This window comes from Phycodurus eques, chromosome 9 (genome assembly GCF_024500275.1).
Source record: "Phycodurus eques isolate BA_2022a chromosome 9, UOR_Pequ_1.1, whole genome shotgun sequence".
NCBI lineage: Eukaryota > Metazoa > Chordata > Actinopteri > Syngnathiformes > Syngnathidae > Phycodurus > Phycodurus eques.
The window spans coordinates 21,645,061-21,663,037 of NC_084533.1; the positions used below are offsets into that span (position 1 = coordinate 21,645,061).

At 40.6% G+C, this 17,977-nt stretch overlaps 1 protein-coding gene across 2 annotated transcripts in view; it reads left to right on the forward strand.

Moving 5' to 3' along the window:
* Positions 1-123: 123 nt before the first annotated feature.
* ubl3b (ubiquitin-like 3b) overlaps positions 124-17,977 on the forward strand; it is an 18,379-nt gene continuing 525 nt past the window's right edge. The window contains exons 1-6 of one of the 2 annotated variants that reach the window (XM_061686418.1): positions 124-285; positions 539-652; positions 10,792-10,900; positions 14,049-14,135; positions 14,249-14,326; positions 17,160-17,977. The exon at positions 17,160-17,977 is cut by the window's right edge and continues 525 nt beyond it. In XM_061686418.1, the coding sequence (XP_061542402.1) occupies positions 626-652; positions 10,792-10,900; positions 14,049-14,135; positions 14,249-14,326; positions 17,160-17,212 (354 nt within the window). In that variant the 5' untranslated portion in view covers positions 124-285; positions 539-625 and the 3' untranslated portion in view covers positions 17,213-17,977. The remainder of the gene's footprint in view (positions 286-538; positions 653-10,791; positions 10,901-14,048; positions 14,136-14,248; positions 14,327-17,159) is intronic. The other variant, XM_061686420.1, reaches the window with a different exon arrangement.

The window sequence follows — 17,977 nt, forward strand, 5'->3', positions numbered from 1 at the left end:
AGTAAATAAATAAATAAATAAGTACATAAATAAATAGCGGTGTCAATTTTGACGCAGAAGTAACAGTTGCCGTGTTTGAACTTCATTTCCCGGCGTGCCTTGCGACGGTTTTGTGTTGTGTGTACAATCAGCTGACATCCGGCGTCTTCCCGTCCATTAGCCGACGAGATCCACACTCAGCCTTATCCATCCGCATTCGATCTTTCCTCCCCCGTAAGCAAAGCGCCACTCGATGATTTTCCCACGCTACTGAATGCGCACTTTCGCCGTCGTCGTCAAATGCAGGTGAGCTCGACGCAAGCCAAAAAGACGGCGTTGCATTTTGAGCTTCTTAGCCACTTAGCTTCCCAATAGCCAGCGGCGGCAGGTTAGTCAGTCGTAAGCTAATGTAGCTAGCTGCTAAGATGGTGGGGCTGTTCGCAGCACCCTGACGTATTTATGTCATATATAAGGAGAGCAAATGCTTGATATTACGACGCTGCCGTGCACACAGTTGCGGCGCTTGTGAAAGCTCACGTCGTCGTGTTGTTTGCGCCAGGGCTCTGGCCCCGTCTGCTGCAGCTGAAGCACAACCGTCCTGCCCCCTCTCCGCTCCGGCTACACTGCCTCGTCTCCTCGCCGAGCCATGAGCACCCACCGGGACCTCGACATGGTGAGTCCGGCTGTCCAATCTCGTGTTGTATTGTGCTTGCCCTTGTGCGTACTTCAACGTCCCATGCATAGCGACCGTTTCGCCGTGACGTCAGCCCTTGCGAAAAGAAGAAGCGTTCTCCGATTGCATCACTCGTAAACAAACCATTCTGTCATTTGACTCAAGGCAGAGCCATTGGGACATCAAGGATGGTGAGTTGACCTTTAGTAGTGTGAAGTGTCAGTCAAAAAGCAATTGCTTCATTCAGAGGTAGAGGACACGTCAACCGTAATTTTCATTTCAACAGGTAAGTTGATGCAAAAAATAGGCTTTGTGCAAATTCAGATGGAGTTAACGTGGTCGTTGAGACTGGCTAATAAGTTGCCTTTTCTGGTGGTTGGAGGAATGGCACAGACGTTCCGTTTTGACGCTGAAACACATACCGGAATATAAAGCTGGCATTACCTCACAGGCTTGCCTTTATGTTTTGCTACATTACTCAACGACAACCTGACTAAGCATGTTATACATAACTGAGAAAAATTGTAGCTACTGCAGCATCAAGCAGTCCTGCGACCTTCTGTCTACAACTATTTATGACGTACACATGCTGTGTTTATTCTTTACTATGTACTTTAACGACTTATGGAGGGTTTTTGTTCATTCTCGAATCTTCATTAGTTTTTTTTTCTGTGCAGGATTGAGTGCCAAATTAAACCACACTTCAACTGACTGCCATCTGCAAACTCTGTTTAGCTCTTGACCATTATCTTGACCTGGGCCTTTGGCTTTCTGTCATTATTTTAAGTGGCATCAGTTCATCATTATTATAGTTTTCTCTTTCTGTATTTAGCACGCCGATACCAACCTTTTCAAAATAGGATAAAGATGAACAAAGGTATGAAAGCTTGAAACAGGGATCTAGCCAAAACAGCAAGGCTGCAACTAAAGATGGTTTTCATAATCAATTAATTGGTCAATTATTTTTCCGATGAATCAGATTTAAAAAAACAAAAAACAATTTCCATCCCTTTATTTAAAAAGAGGACATTTCAAATTGGCTGTGCACAATCATGCACAAACAGGATTGGTGCATGAACATCCAAGAGCTCTTATGAATTATTGTTGTTGAAATTATGTAATTTTCTTTGCATGTTATGAATTGTAAAAATAATAATAATAAAATTAAATGTTGACGTTAAATATCTTTACAATAGGCCATGGAACAACATGCAAAAACATACAAATGAAGCCTACAATTTCTGCCAAATCTTTGTATTTATTTATTTATTTTTAAGTGCACAAAAAACTGATATTTGGTGTTGTTTAAACGGGACCTGGGCTTTCAGAATAATACACAATAAAGGAAAAACTGAAGAGCAAGGGTCTCAAATCCGATGATATTTTGCAGCCCCCCTACTTGACCGCTGTTTCAGTGCGGTTTTTTTGCCTGGCTAACATAGCGGAGGCTCATGACAGCTTTCGGCGGTGTTTGTCGACAAGTTAGCCAAAGTGAATCAGCAACGTTAGTCACTTGGTTGAAATGTTATCATCAGTGTAACACAAATTCATGGATAGATGGATAGATAGACAGATGCCACAAAAAGCCAAGTTTAGCCTGTGCTATAAGCAGAAGTCATGAAGAGTCTTCGCCCCATTTATATGTTTTTGGCCGTGTGGTGGCGAATTTTACAGGTTGCGAATCGTCCTTGCACTTTTGGTGGTTTATTTATTTGTCCCTCTAAATCAAGTTGTCTGTAAGCCATTTCCTTTTAACGGGCAAAGCTGTAAAAGAAGTTTGAAAGGATATTGAAGTGTTTTGAAGTCATATATTGTGGGATAGTTATAGTTTCAACTATTAAAATGAATGTGGGGAAAACACAAATATGAACACGTTTTTTCTGTATAATGATTATAATACACCCAATAGACCAGTGATTCGGCTAACAAGGCAGAGACGAAAACCCAATGTGTGGCGTGTGGATTGACATTATCCAACGAAGCACCAGTTTTCAAAACTGAAGCGTCATATACGTATGTGCGTAAAATTTTCAAGATTGATTTTCGAGACATTGTCAGGCAGATTTAAATTCAGATCGTTCCGATTCCAGTGGTATAAGTATAATTTTTAAAACTGGTGAAAATTGACCACTTTCTGGTAAATGTCTTCATACAAAGACAATAGGGGTTGCGATTTTAGGTGTCCGTTTTGTAGGGCAGGAACAACGCATCGATGGAATCGATAATTAAAAAGCATTGGCAACAAATTTCATTATCGATTAGTTGTGTCGCACGATTATTACGTCAGTAACCCGCAGCGTCGCCCCATTATTAGTCCGTCATCGTGTATGTGCCTTGTATTTGGGAGAGTGAACTATTCCTGCTGTGTGTGCCTTGGCCTCTAAGGGGCAGTGTGGTGCACGCATGTAGATAACGCAACATCATCAGAAGGCCTCAGACCAGAAGAAAATCTAATTTTAACTGCAATTAAAATAACTTGTTTTTCACAGAGTAGGAAGAATATGTATCTGTGCGTATTGTTATATTAACTGTCTATATTTGTTAATACAGTGTTTGTGTGTGAATATTCTTTATTTGCAGGTAAATCCCTCCTGTGGGGTCAAATGGTAAACTGTGCTAGCCGGTCAATAGGGTTTTGCATTATGCTAGCATTAAGCTGGAGATGTATTAAAATGAAGTACTGTATGGGTACTGTATCGGTTGTATTAAAATATGTAATGAAATTTGTGTTTAGTTTTACGGTCAACTTCACCTGCAGCGTCAATAAACAGCTTAAAAGTAGGCAAAGGTTAACTCTTTTTGAGGAAATGAATGAATAAGCTTGAAGTGTTACTGTTGTTTGTAAAATATGACTGGACACTGAGTGTGAGTGAGGCAGGACCGATTGCGTTCAGACATGGATGAATAACTTGTTGCAAAGTCGTTTCTAGGGTAATTGTACGTCACAGGTGTCAAACCCGTGGCCCAGCTGCGCCCTGCCACATAATTTTATGTGGCTTCCGATTTCAAAACGAGTTATCCATCAATTTATTGTGTATTTGAAGTAATAATTCATTTATATGGGTTCACAGTCATAACGGCCCTCCAAGGAAAGCCATAACTACAATGTGGCCCGATTGACATACTTTTTTGAGTAGACATCTGTATATGGTCTACAGCAGAGGTCTCAATTTATCCGGGGGCCGCTGGAGATCGAGTCTGGGTCATATCAAGTTTTCCACAAAAAAGGTTTTCAAATATTAAAGTGCAACTAATCCAATCTTCTCAATCTTTATTATTAGCGGTTCAGAACAAGTTTGGAATTTTGCATAACCCTCAGCATGTCAAGTTGAGTAATAGACTTTACGCCGATTTTATCGGCTGATAATTAACATTTTATGCTGTTTGGCTGATTGGCTTTAATGTCATAATTCGCAGAGCCGATCAATGACGTCATTGATCGGCTCCACAAAAGACATTTATTCCGACATTTGACGTAGACCTGTAAATATCTGACGGCCAATAAAGTTATTTAAAAAACAAAAAAAAAAACATGTCGGCGCTGTGGAATAGACAACACTTCTGAGACAGACAACATGTAATGCCGGATCAGACTCCAAGACAAATTTGCTCTTTCAGGATTGCACTATGTCAGACTACTGCAATAAAATCTTGTATTCCGATACCGCCACATCCCGATTTTTTACGATCATTGGACTTTATCTTGTCAACTCAGATGTGACCGGATACACTCGTTACCGTGGCGACGACAACAAGAGTTGAGCGCGCCGACTGTATTATAAAAACAAAATGGGGAAAAACGTGTGTTGGTGGTCACCGGTGCTCAGGACAGGAGAGGACGTTGGTTTAAGGCTTGGTTGAGGTATGTTCACATACTTTTAATACGATACGGCTCGCAAGCAGGCAACAAAACGTTATGTAGCCTAGCAAGCTACCGCTAACACGAACGGTTGGACGTAAACATGCCGCCTTTCTTTCGACTCATGCTCTAAAGTTTCGGTGTGGGTGAAGTAATTTAATTAAAAATAATTTAATTACAGTAAGTTAGCACCCATTATTTCTGTCATGTAATGTTGGTTTGACCTGACTGATTAGAATACACGATCTGACTAGAGCAGGGATTTCAAACCTTATGGAGCCAAGGAACATATTTTACAATTGAAAAATCTCACGGCACACCAACAAACAAAAATGTCACAAAATGTGGATACATTAATTACTGTATGTACTTCCTGTCATCTAATAGAAGACCGTTGATTTGTTCTGTCTGTCACTATGCCTCACTGACATAAATAGAGGAACAAATCTACATTATTTATTGTAATAATTTTTGGAGCAATTAAGTACACAAGTATATACAGTAAATATACAGTTCATTTAAATAGACACATTCCGCTATCATGCGATCGGATCAGTTATCGGTTTTCTAAACTCACTGATCGGCCCCAAAAATCCTGATCGTGTAAAGCCTAGTAATAATGATATCTGATGCCATATTTCTTGAGCACCACAACTTTCTCTGTGCATACAAGACACGTCAGGTTCCCCGTGTGCTCAACAACAACAACAAAATCTGTCTTCAACTTTCCCTAAATTGGCTGTGCTTGTCGCCAACCTCTCTCTTTATGGCAGGTTTTGAGAAAGAGATGACTGGGACTCGGTGACAGAATATATTTTCCTTCCACTTGGTGTCACTTCAGAAGTACAGTATATTACATGGTTATCTCCTCAATTTGAAGCCGTTTTTGGCTTATGTAGGTAGGTGGGTGGGTGTGGGTCCGGGGTAATGGATTCACCAATGTCCACAAACACTTGGCTGAGACAGTGACTGCTGCCCCCGTAAATGCCATCTGTCTAATCTCAGTTAAAACGTTGCCCTACTTTCCTTTTAAGGTTGAGACGCCCATTGATTGTACCCCGGCCGGCGCTAAGTCTTGACCGCCGTGCCCCTCGTTCCCAGTTTGCAACATGCACAAGTCGATGTAAAAGATACCAAGTTGTAATTTGACAGGTATTTTTCTCATGGCGAGCATTCCTTTAAATAGCAATATTTTATCAGGTGTAGCATTGACAAAATAAGTAAGGTCAGCTTGTCTCATACACACAACAGTATTCTAAAGGTCAAATGAAGCTCCAATCCTTTATTTGCTGTAAACATTGTCAAACATAATTTGTAAGTGAAATGCAGTTTAGTAGCTTTCTCAAATGAGGACTAGCAACACCTCGATGGTAATGTGCACAAAAATCTTTGATGTGTGTATTATGACTAATTTTTATTTACTCGACTAAACACAAATCAAGAAAAAGTGTACAGAATCTGATACGATATGATTTTGTCACCCCATCTATTTAAGAAGGTAAGGTTGCATTTTAGTTTTAGAAAAGGTTTTCACAGGGTTGCTTGAATTTGTAATTTATGGCTGATTATTCAAATATATTATAAATAAGGAAGCTCAAGTAAATTATCTTATCAAAAATGGTATATAAAAACATCCTTTTGTTAGCGATTTTTCCACATGCACGCAAAGTATATTAAGGCGTTGCATTACATTTTTCACAGGCATGCTTGAATTTTAAATGTATAACTAAATAATACATTTTAAAAAACAGGCAACATCAAGTAAATTATCTTACAATCAAGGTTAGCATTGAAAACAAATATTAGACACATGTCCACGATACAGTAAAATTTTGATCATTGAATAAAGCTTGGGTTGTGAAATAAAAACATATTAAAAAAATTAACTGTTGATTTGTTTTGACCTTTTTGTCAAGGTGAGTTCATGCTTCAATTGTTTTTTTTTTCCCTTTATAGTGTTCAAGGACTTTAACTAAATTATTAAAATGAGGGAGCATCAAGTCAACAATCTTACAATCAAAATTAGTATTGAAATACAGATATTATTTTTGTTTTTCCACAGGCCAAAGTCCAGGATACATTCATGAAAAATACGTCTCTTTACCCAGTAATAGTTTTGGTACAACTAATACTCAATACTAAATAAAGTCATTGCATATTATAAAGATAAAAAAAAAAACTCATTAAAAATAATTTAAAATGAACTGTTCATTTGTTTTGCTCTTTTTGTCAAAGTGACGCTGTGCTTGAATGTTTTTTATTTTTTTATGGTGTTGAAGGGCTCTTTAACTAAATTATTTCAATTTGGGAGCGTCAAGTAAATGTGAGCTACAGTCAAAAATTTTATGAAAAACAGGTTTGTGTAAAAAGACTTGGTGGCTTCTTTTGTTTTTCCATAATTGCTTTCATATTAAGACATTAAAATATAATAAACAAGAAGATTGGTTGTTTCTGGAACACTGAAAGCACTTGAATTTCTCGTAAAAGGTGCATTAATCCTTAATGATGTAGTGCGCCTTGTGCAATCCATAAGCAGAGCTGTATAAATGTGTTCCCTGGGGCATTAGCTGGGTTGCTGGTGATTTTTAGGAAAAATGTAAGGCTATCAAGGCGTGACTAAGCCTTTGAGAGCCCCAGTAGCCCCTCATCGTCATGATCAAAACAAGAAAAAGTCATTTCTAACAGCGTTTGAAGGATTTGATGTGGGCCTTTGGATTGGAGAACCTCAAGGACGATGGCGATGCAAGATGTTGCCACGGCAAATGGGGCAGATTAGAGGTTGTTTTCATTTTGATGGGGGGGGGGTGAAAGGGATGGGGAGTGGAAGCTTGTTAATATGACATGGGTATGTAACCCCACTTTGAGGTTATTCGGTTCAGAAGGGGGGAAGGGGCTACCGGGGGGAGCATCATGTTTGTAAACAGATCAGAGCGCGGGATTGTCCTCCCTTGACGTCACACCTCGTGGTTAAGTCTCTTTGTTCTTGCCTCTCGTCTTGCTTGACGCTTGCATAGCAGTAGAAATTATAGACTATATTAAAGGGCTTTTATCATTTTTTGTATTTGCACAACAAATCGCCTGGAAGTGTGATTTATTTGTCTTATAGCCACAGAAAAGTCTTTGAAACACATTTGTTCGTATTTTCAAGCATTTTTCCGCATTGAAAATAAAGGAAATGGAATTAGAGTAAACACCCATTCAGGGTTTAACCACTGTAAGTGAAAATATGCGATATAGAGAACCCATACAGATTTTTTAAATGTTTAAATAGTTTTACCCCTCACACATGCTTTGAATACATTTAAATTTCTTAAGGCCCACTTATTTTAAGTAATGCTTAGCGCCTGTTCTCACTCTCTTAATGTAAAGAAATGGGAAACTACTGAATTGTATAACACCACTTTGAGGAAATGAAAAGACTCGCTGACACTGTGTAAAGTGGGAGGAAAAAGTAAAAATTACATAAACAAGCATACCATTCTCAGTACACTGCCGATTGTGGCCCATCAAAGCAACTGTGTGTGTGTGTGTGTGTGTGTGCGCGCGCGTAAACGTGAAAGTGAGTGACACACACCCACACGCCATTGCTCCCGCCACAGTAATTTTGATGCGAAGAAACCTGAAAACCTTTTTTCTGACTACATGACGTGAGCCGTGCAGCGCGTTCAACCAACTCACAGACGAAGTTGAGAGTCCTCACTTTTCATTCTAAATATTATTTAATATTTTATATTATGTAAGTCATTTTGGGAGGCATCACTGTGTAAAACTGACACAACAAAAGAGAATTTAACTTTGTTTCTTTAAATACCAAAATGTTCAACCAAAGGATATAATTTCATATAATATCCGCTAGCTTAACGCTGTAGACAGCCAAATACAAGTTTGCCTAGTTGTCACGGTAATTATAAACCTGCAATAAACTGTTACTTAACGCACGGTGCAGCAACACATACAACAACAGTACAGCAATAGTCATGAGCATACATTCTCGCTGATGTGTGGGAACCAGAGGTGGGTAGATTAGCCAAATATTATACTGTTACTTTATAATAATAGGACTCAAGTAAAAGTAAATAGTAGTCATCCAAATATTTACTTGAGTAAGAAAGTACTCAACGAAAAAACTACTCGAGTAAAAAGTAATTTGTGAGTAACTACTGATTTATTTTTAAATTGTAATTTTTTTTTGAAATCAGAGCATGAACATCAAATAAAAAAAAAAAATTATATATATATATATATATATATATATATATATATATATATATATATATATATATATATATATATATATATATGTGTATATATATGTATATGTGAGGTCGACACACACCTTCCACCATTTAAATTTTTAAGTGCCCAAAAACCAACAACACATGCATTGGGCCCGACAGAAACATTATTTGCTTTAGTCACTGAAATGACTTCATGAAGAAGCTGTTTGCTGACCAGAGCTAGTGATTGTGCGCGCGTGTGCGACACCATAGGGATAGTGCTAATTTTGCCATATCCACTGCCAAAACAACAATAGAAACATCCGCAACTTACCGCGAGGTGTTTTCTCAAGCTAGAAGTGGGCTGAAATGTCCAAGTTTGGGCAGTCACAATTGAGGATCTCCATGACAAAACTGTTGTTTTTTAGTCTGTAAACACTCGCGTGGCCATTATTTTTTTTTTGCCCCAAGATGAGTCATTTTGATTGGCTCGTGAAGGCTGCGTGTGCAGTCATGTGACTGCCTTGTCACCTGATTGGTGAATTGGAGTCAAATGGCACTAGTGATCCCGTTGGATCGGCGCAATGGGCGCCCTATGCGGAAGTCGAAGATGGAGTCTAAAACTAGACGCCCACACGCATGAATGGATAAATAAAAGTAGCGAACGGCATGTTGATCATTGTAACGGAGTAAAAGTGTCGATCCTTCTTCACATAGAGACTCAAGTAAAACTAAAATAAGTATAGTGCATTTAAAGTACTCTGACAAGTACGGTTTATCGAAAATGTTACTTGAGTAAATGTAACATTACTATTATATATTATTTTATAATATATAATATTATATATTATTATATATTATAACATTACATTATGGAGCACATTACTACCCACCTATGGTGGGAACGATTATTACTGCAGCTTAGTAGGTGGCCTTCTCTGCCGCTTCTTCTTGCTCTTATTACACACTGCATATATTCCAGTAGAGCTCGGTGCTGCCTGGCATGTTGTGGTCACTGAAGGCGCAAAACTAACTTCAAACTTGCAAGAATAAGGTTTAAAAAAACAAAAAAACAAAAAAAAAACGATGGCTTAAAATGCTGCAATATAGTGGGCTTTACTGTATTATGAAACTGGCTGCAACTAACGATTCTTTTAATAATTTTTATTTATTTATTATTAATCGATGAATCAGATAAAACTTTATTTCCAGCCATTTATTTAAAAAAGGACATCATTTCAAATTGACAGTGCAGAAAATGCACAGGCATAAATTTATTATGATTCAGTTACTAGTTTCATCTGTAACATCTCAGAAAATGACGCTCCCAAGAGTGTGCTTGCAGCTTTCCATCGCTCCAGTGTTATTGAGGTCAAACGTCCCTAGTGGAACCTCAGTTCACAAATCAGTTTCAGAACAAACTTTTATTAATTTATACATATTGCTTGAATTCATGGACTATACTTCCTGACAGTCACAAGAAATTATCACTTGTATGAACAAATGTATCATTTATATGATTTATATTACACTGGAGTCGTTTGAAATTCCTGCTACATGTTTTAAAGCACTTTGAAGCAGGAGTCATCTTTCTACTTTTGGTTCTTTGTTCCAGCAGGTTGCGTGGTGGTGGTTAAAATCCCTCCCAGTCACCCCCCACACACACACACACACACCCCTGCCCGCTTCTTTGCTACGCATTTGCTATGTAAATTTAATAACATGGCCCAGAGCTGTCTGGGACACCTGCGGTTATTGCATTAGACTAACAGCACGGACAGATTGACGGACTCACGGGAGCTGGCCGTCCCTCTGGCCCCGCCCCTCTCTCTCTCGCGGTGTCCGGCCAACACCGTTCATTTGGGCGCGGCGTCAGAAGGGCGGAGATCGGTTGCAGGTCAAAATCTCATTAGAGCAGAATGCCCATCTCTTCACAGCCGCCCACGTGGCCCCTCGTGCTGCCCGAGGTTAGAGGAAGTGGGCGGAATGGAATCAAGGGACATAATGTGACGTGATGTGATGATCAAGATGATGATGTTTTTTTTTTTTTTTGGACATCTCAGGTGAATCTCCGCCTCATCCTGGTCAGCGGGAAAACGCAGGACTTCACCTTTTCGCCAAACGACTCAGCCACAGACATCGCCAAGCATGTGTTTGAAAACTGGCCCACGGGTGAGCAACATTTGCAAGAGACCATTTCATGTGGTCTAAACAATAAGCACCAGGATGCTTCTGGGTGGCAGAAGAGTGACTGACTACAGCTGACCATGAAAATAAATGGTAGGCCAGGCTCAATTACAATGCGCGAGTGCGAGCCGTTAGCCTCCATCGAGCGTGACTAAGTTTAAGGCGTTCCATGTATTCCGATCGTCTTAATTAATTAGCCAGTCCCTCAAAGGTCATGTTAACTGTGTCTGAATTTTCAACATATCTATTTTTGAATCAAGTTACCTGTTGAAATGTGAATTACACCTGGTGTTCCGTCGCCATTCCAAGCAATTTATTTAGCATTTTTTCCAACTGACATTCACATTCAAACTATGGCAATAGAGAAGGCTAAAATCTGAAGGCTAAAATGTCTCGGCCTTGGTCATTTGACATGGAAGCATATATATATATATTTTTTCAATGTTTTAAACTAGCCGTGCTGTGGGAGAAAGCCATCTTTTGCCACCCAGAAGAACATGTGACATCATGTTGTAATGTCCAAGACAGTGATTCTTAAGTGTGGTACAACTACTGGTATGCAAAAGAATTACTGAATTAAATGTTCAAACTCTGAATGTTATAGTAACAGTCAACTAAAAGGAAAAAATAATCCTGGACAGAACATTTATTAAGTACAGCTGAGTTGTATTTAAGTTAAGCACAATACATTTGTGTTTAAATTTTTAGGACTGTTTATTTCCAAACATTTATTTGCCATTCATTTTAATTGTATTGTTATTTAAGTACTTTTTTAAACAAACATTTCCTATATTTAAGCAGTGTTAATGTTCAAATTGTGCATGATATTTCGTTAGCTTACAATAATAATATACTTGTTTGTACATTTCGGACTGATGTCATTGTCCAACAAATGAAAAATACAATTTAAATATTTGTAAACTATCTGTAGCTTACTTTAACCGGGATCCCTCGCTGCATCATGTCCTTGGTGTATTATACGCCTGTCTCGCTGCTGTAAAATTTGTAAATCCACGCTGGATGGCAAAATCTGCTTTAGACTAAGACAGTTGGTTAGTTTAGCTGCTGGTTAGCGGTAGCTGGCTAGCTCTCGTCAATCATCTTCCACGATGTGTTGCATGAATATTGCATAACTTTATCCAATTCATCTGCCGCACTCGCAGTCTCATATGAACATCAGTGCAGCTCCTCACGGTCTTGATGCCTCGTTCCGCAGAGATTATCTTGGGACACAACAATCCACGTGATCGGTGGCTACAATTGCGGCTACAACTGTGCATATGCGCAGTAAGTCAAAATGGCTGCGGTAGTAAACAAAGCATTGCACCTCTTGTCAGAAGAAAATACGTACAGTGGGTACGGAAATATTCAGACCCCCTTAAATTTTTCACTCTTTGTTATATTGCAGCCGTTTGCTAGAATGATTTGTTCATTTTTTCCCTCATTAATGTACACACAGCACCCCATATTAACAGAACAAAAGTAGCTACGCACCTGTCTTTATAAGACCTTACCGCTCACAGAGCATGTCAGAGCAATTGAGAATCATGAGGTCAAAGGAACTGCCTGAAGAGCTCAGAGACAGAATTGTGGCAAGGCACAGATCTGGCCAAGGTTACAACAAAAAATCTGCTTCACTTAAGGTTCCTAAGAGCACAGTAGCCTCCATAATCCTTAAATGGAAGCCCATTTTGGACGACTATAACCCTTCCTAAAGCTGGCCGTCCGGCCAAACTGAGCAATCGGGGGAGAGAGATGAAGAAGAATCCAAAGATCACTGTGGCTGTTCTCAAGAGATGCAGTCGGGAGATGGGAGAAAGTTCTAGAAAGTCAACCATCACTGCAGCCCTCCACCAGTCGAGGCTTCATGGCAGAGTGGCCCGACGGAAGCGTCTCCTCAGTGCAAGACACATGAAAGCCCGTATGGAGTTTACTAAAAAAAAACAACAACAACAAAACACTTGAAGGACTCCAAGATAGTGAGAAATAAGATTCTCTGGTCTGATGACACCAAGATAGAATTTTCTGGCCTTATTTCTAAGCGATATGTGTGGAGAAAGCCAGGCACTGCTCATCACCTGTCCAATACAGTCCCAACAGTGAAGGATGGTGGTGGCAGCATCATGCTGGGGGTGTGTGTTTTTCAGCTGCACGGACAGGAAGACTGGTTCCAATCGAAGGAAAGATTAATGCGGCCAAGTACGGGGATATCCTGGACGAAAACCTTCTCCAGAGTGCTCAAGGACCTCAGACTGGACCGAAGGTTCACCTTCCAACAAGACAATGACCCTAAGCACACAGCTAAAATAACAAAGGAGTGGCTTCAGAACAACTCCGTGACTGTTCTTCAATGACCAGCCAGAGCCCTCACTTCAACCCAATTGAGCATCTCTGGAGAGACCTGAAAATGGCTGTCCACCAACGTTCACCATCCAACCTGACAGAACTGGAGAGGATCTGCAAGGAGGAATGGCAGAGGATCCCCAAATCCAGGTGTGAAAAATTGTTGCATCATTCCCAAAAAGACTCATGGCTGTTTTAGCTCAAAAGGGTGCTTCTGCTAAATACTGAGCAAAGGGTCTGAATATTTATGGCTGTGTGATATTTCAGTTTTTCTTTTTTAATAAATATGCGAAAATTTCAACAATTAAGTTTTTTCCCCCTGTCAACATGGAGTGCTGTGTGTACATTTAATGAGGGAAAAATGAACTTAAATGATTTAAGCAAATGGCTGCAATATTACAAAGAGTGAAAAATGTAAGGGGGTCTGAATACTTTCCGTACCCACTGTACTTTGATTTATTTTCATTCGAATGCGAAAATTATGATTTGTGATTCGTTTTGGATGAGTACTTGTACCGCATAGGTAGAGGGGCATTCTTGATTTTGGGCGTGTGTTTTATACTCAAGAACATATTATACATGAGAAATTACGGTAAATTCACCTGTAAAGGTGAGAGTGCATCTTAGGTTTGTCATGAAAGTTCACCTAAAAGCCAATATCCCAAACTTTTTGTACCCGCCTGTTTTTACACACTTTTTCTGAATATGTGAGCTAATGGAAGGTCACTGAATTTCCCCATCTGGATGAATAAGGTCTCGCCATATTTCTCTCTTTCTATTTACCAACCAGGATGGGAGGAGGAGATGGTGAGCAGCCCCAGCATACTGCGCCTCATCTTCCAGGGACGCTTCCTCCATGGCAACGTGACCCTCGGAGGTGAGACTTGCTCGCTTTCTTGAATGCAAACTAAAATAACGTGTCCCTCGTTTTTTTTTTCCTGCTGCTTACCTTTCGCTAAAAAGTACAAAAGCATGGTGTTTTTATTACAGCGCTGAAGTTGCCTCCAGGCCGAACTACCGTCATGCACCTGGTTGCCAGGGAGACGCTTCCAGAGCCCAACTCTCACGGTGAGCACGCGAAATAGATGAGTGTGGTGCGCCTCCATGACTTTGGGCTGGACTTAATTCCCATGTTACACGGCGTCGTCAACCAACGTCTCGCTGCTGTTCTTGGCTTGATCTCATTTCCTTATTTGCACTCTCCTGGGTCCGCTTATCCTCAGTTCAACCTGATCTCCTCCCATCGGAGACGACAATAAGGAGATTACTTGAGGAGAGAGACTATATACACCACTGTTCAAAAGCAAAAAGATTTGCCTTGTAAATATGAAACAGGTTTAACATTCATGATCTTCAGCCTTGAATGACTGTCACGTTTTAGCTGCCATGTCTTTTTCTTTGTTTTTCTTTTTGGTTTGAGATGGCTTACTTTAACCAGGGTCCCTCGCCATACCTTGGCCACAGGTAGAATCCCGGGTCTCTCTTGCGCTCGGCAGTGCCATAAATCCTCGCGAACCGGACCAGGCTGCCGCCTTTCCAGCCAGCCTGCTGCTCCTTGGCCTGCCGGCCACCTAACTGCTCGAGCTTCATGCTGTGTTGGATCAACTTTCTCGCATTAAATCTGCCGACATGCCGCGGTAGCCTTCTCCAGCAGTGGCTCCCGTTGTGGCGCTTCCATATTATCCATGCAGCTCATTGGAGGGCTATGCTAAACGCAAGCCTTCTTCCTTCAGCACATTGCTTCTGTTTTTAAAAACAAACTTTATGGAGATCTTGGTGAAGCTGCAACGCGTACATCCTCAGAAGCGAACTAAGTCAAAATGGTGGCGCCCGTGCGCAGCATTGAAGCGCTTGTAAACAAATTAAAAAGTATCTTATCCTTTGACTCGTTTTGATTCAAATGTGAACATTTCAGAGTCAGGATTTTTTTTTATTGTCATTGGGATTTGTGAGTCAATCGGAATCTCCACTGATTCGCTCATAGCGTTAATATTTCAAGAGGCTGTTTATTACAGCGTTGAAGTTGCCCCCAGGCCGAACCACCGTCATGCACCTGGTCGGCAAGGAAACGCTTCCGGAGCCCAACTCTCATGGTGAGCACAAGAAATAGATCAGTGTGTGGTATATTATATTTCGAGAGGCTGGTCCTGCCCTCCCAGTCAATCTCTTCAACGTAACCGGCAAGCACTGTTCATCGCTCGCACACATTTTGATGACATTGACTGCAATTAATGGCTATGTAATCCACCGTTACCTTATAAATTATAAATATAGTTAAGTATTGATATGAACCGCAACACATGTACGCTTTAATATACTGCACGTGTGTACGCAGGGGTGGGCGGCGGCCGCCCGGCTGCTCGCTCGCTCAAAAACCGGAAATGCACTGCAGCAGTGTGTGAAAGCTTATGTTTACGAAGTCATCCTCCGCGAAGCGGGCCCGAGCACAGCACAGTTCTGGTTGTGAAATGATTAGGATTAATAAACTGGAGCCATTTATTCCTCAACTCGTCTGAGTTTGCCAGGTGGTGCAAAGCTTAGAACAAGACGCAGCAAAGAAAATTCATTTATATAGCGCATTTCATACACAAGGTAACCAATGGTTACGAAATAATTCCTTTCCTCCAGGTAAGACCTGGACCATTCAAGGACTGTTCCGTTTAGTCCTACCCACGTTTCTAACCCGTTCAGCACTATATTATGATTTACCGTATCAAAAGCCGCATTGATATCCAAGACCGTAATTGACACCTTTCCCGAGTCAGTATTCAACCTTCAGCACTTTGATAAGAGAAGATTCTGTACTGTAATGAGTTCTGAAACGTGGTTTGAAATTTGTCAAAAAGTCCATTTAACTTCTCGAAATTGCTGAGTTGATTAAAAATAACTTTCTCGACAATCTTTGCTATGAAAGCGAGATTTGAGATGGCTCGATAGTTTGCTAACGTGGAAGCGTCCAGCGTTCTATTTTTTTTTTAGAAGCGGCTTAATGGCAGCTACTTTAAGAGTTTTAGGAAACCCGTCTGACTGAAGTGAGCAATTGATTATTTGCTGCAAATCAGCGAGCACAGACTTCGCAGCAGCTTTGAAAATGTCAGACGGTGTTGAGTCAAGACGGCTTGTTGATCTGAAACCATCAACGAGCTGTCTTGACTCAGTACCATCTGACTTTTTCGAAACTATTGCTGCACAGTTCTTTTGGTCCACTTGATCAAATTCTCACATGGTAATAGAGTTTTTCCTGGGTGTCTTCAGATGTAGCATCATTGTGTCATTTTGCTGATTTGTGCTGATGTTTAACCTGATGGATTGTATTTTATTTCACTAAAATAACAAGGAAATGTATTGCATTTATCTGCTGTGAGGAGTTTTGGAGCTATCTGATTGGGGCGTGGGGGTTGTTAGCTTGTCAACCACGGCAAACGAGAGTGAGTATTGTTCGGGTTCTTACTGATGATTTCATAAAAGTGTTGCTGACTTTGTGGAGGTCTAGCCTATTTCTCCACTTCCGTTCTCTTTACCATGCTCCTCCACGGTGTTCTAGGTCGCCAAGATTGTCTTAGTTTTAATCGGAACGACAGCATTCATGACATTTGAGATTTTCCAGGTGAATTTATCTAAAGATTCATCAACTGTCTCAGCATGCACAGTTTGTGACACAGCTATGGTCTCCATAAACTTAGTGGCGGTACTCTCATCAACACAGCGCGTTGGTGTTCAAAGGTTACTGCATCCAATCAACAAACTGCACAGATGTCAAACTTAAACCAGGTCACAGACTCATTTTGACGTGTTTTGCATAAAACGGTAGGAAAAAAAAAAAGATTCCGATGTTATGGGACCTTTTAATTGTTGCGGCTATCCCCAATCTCATTTGTTGTTGTCTCTGCTTTCTTTTTAGGTCAACGAAACAGAGAAAAAACCACAGAGAGCAATTGCTGTCTCCTCTTGTAAGGAAACGTCCCTTCCCTACACCCCTATATAAATATATATATATATATATCTATATACACGCACACACATACACACACGCCCTCCTCTTGCCGGTCGTCCTGTCAGCGGTGGACTAAATCACTGGAAGTATAGTTGTTGTTGTTTTATGTCCTGTCGGAGGCTTTTTCGTGCCAACGCATCCATGCAAAACACTTCTCCAAACATGTCAACATAAACAACATCAACATTTGTGCCCTCACTGAACCGCTGGACACACACACACACACACGCACACTTGAATAGAGCCCGGATGCTTTTGTGGATGCCCAGCTCTGACTGAACGCTGTTAACCCCTTAATGGACTTAACCAACCAGTTTAATGGCAAGTGTGTGTTGTTGTTGTTGTTCCTCCTCCTCCGTGGATATTTTCCTCCCGTCAGAGGAGCAAACAGAACTTGTGCCATCATTATCATCATTATCCCACGTTTCTGCCTCAGCGCCGGTGGCATCTGTGCCATGAAAATGTTTGTTTCTTTGTTCGGACCAACGGAAAAGGGCAGAGAGAAAAAAGACTTCAAGAAGGAAAAGGGCCACGCCGGTTTCAAAAGGGAACACGCTGTGTTGCTTCGGGGGTCACAGCAGGCCAGTCGAGTTGAAGATAAAGAAGAGTTCTTTGGGGACAAAATGGTTTGGGTGGGTTTGCCCTCCTGTTCATTTGAATGCTGTCTCTACTTCTCGTTTGGCTTTTATCGTGGAATCCAGTAATATCATTAATATTGAAATTTA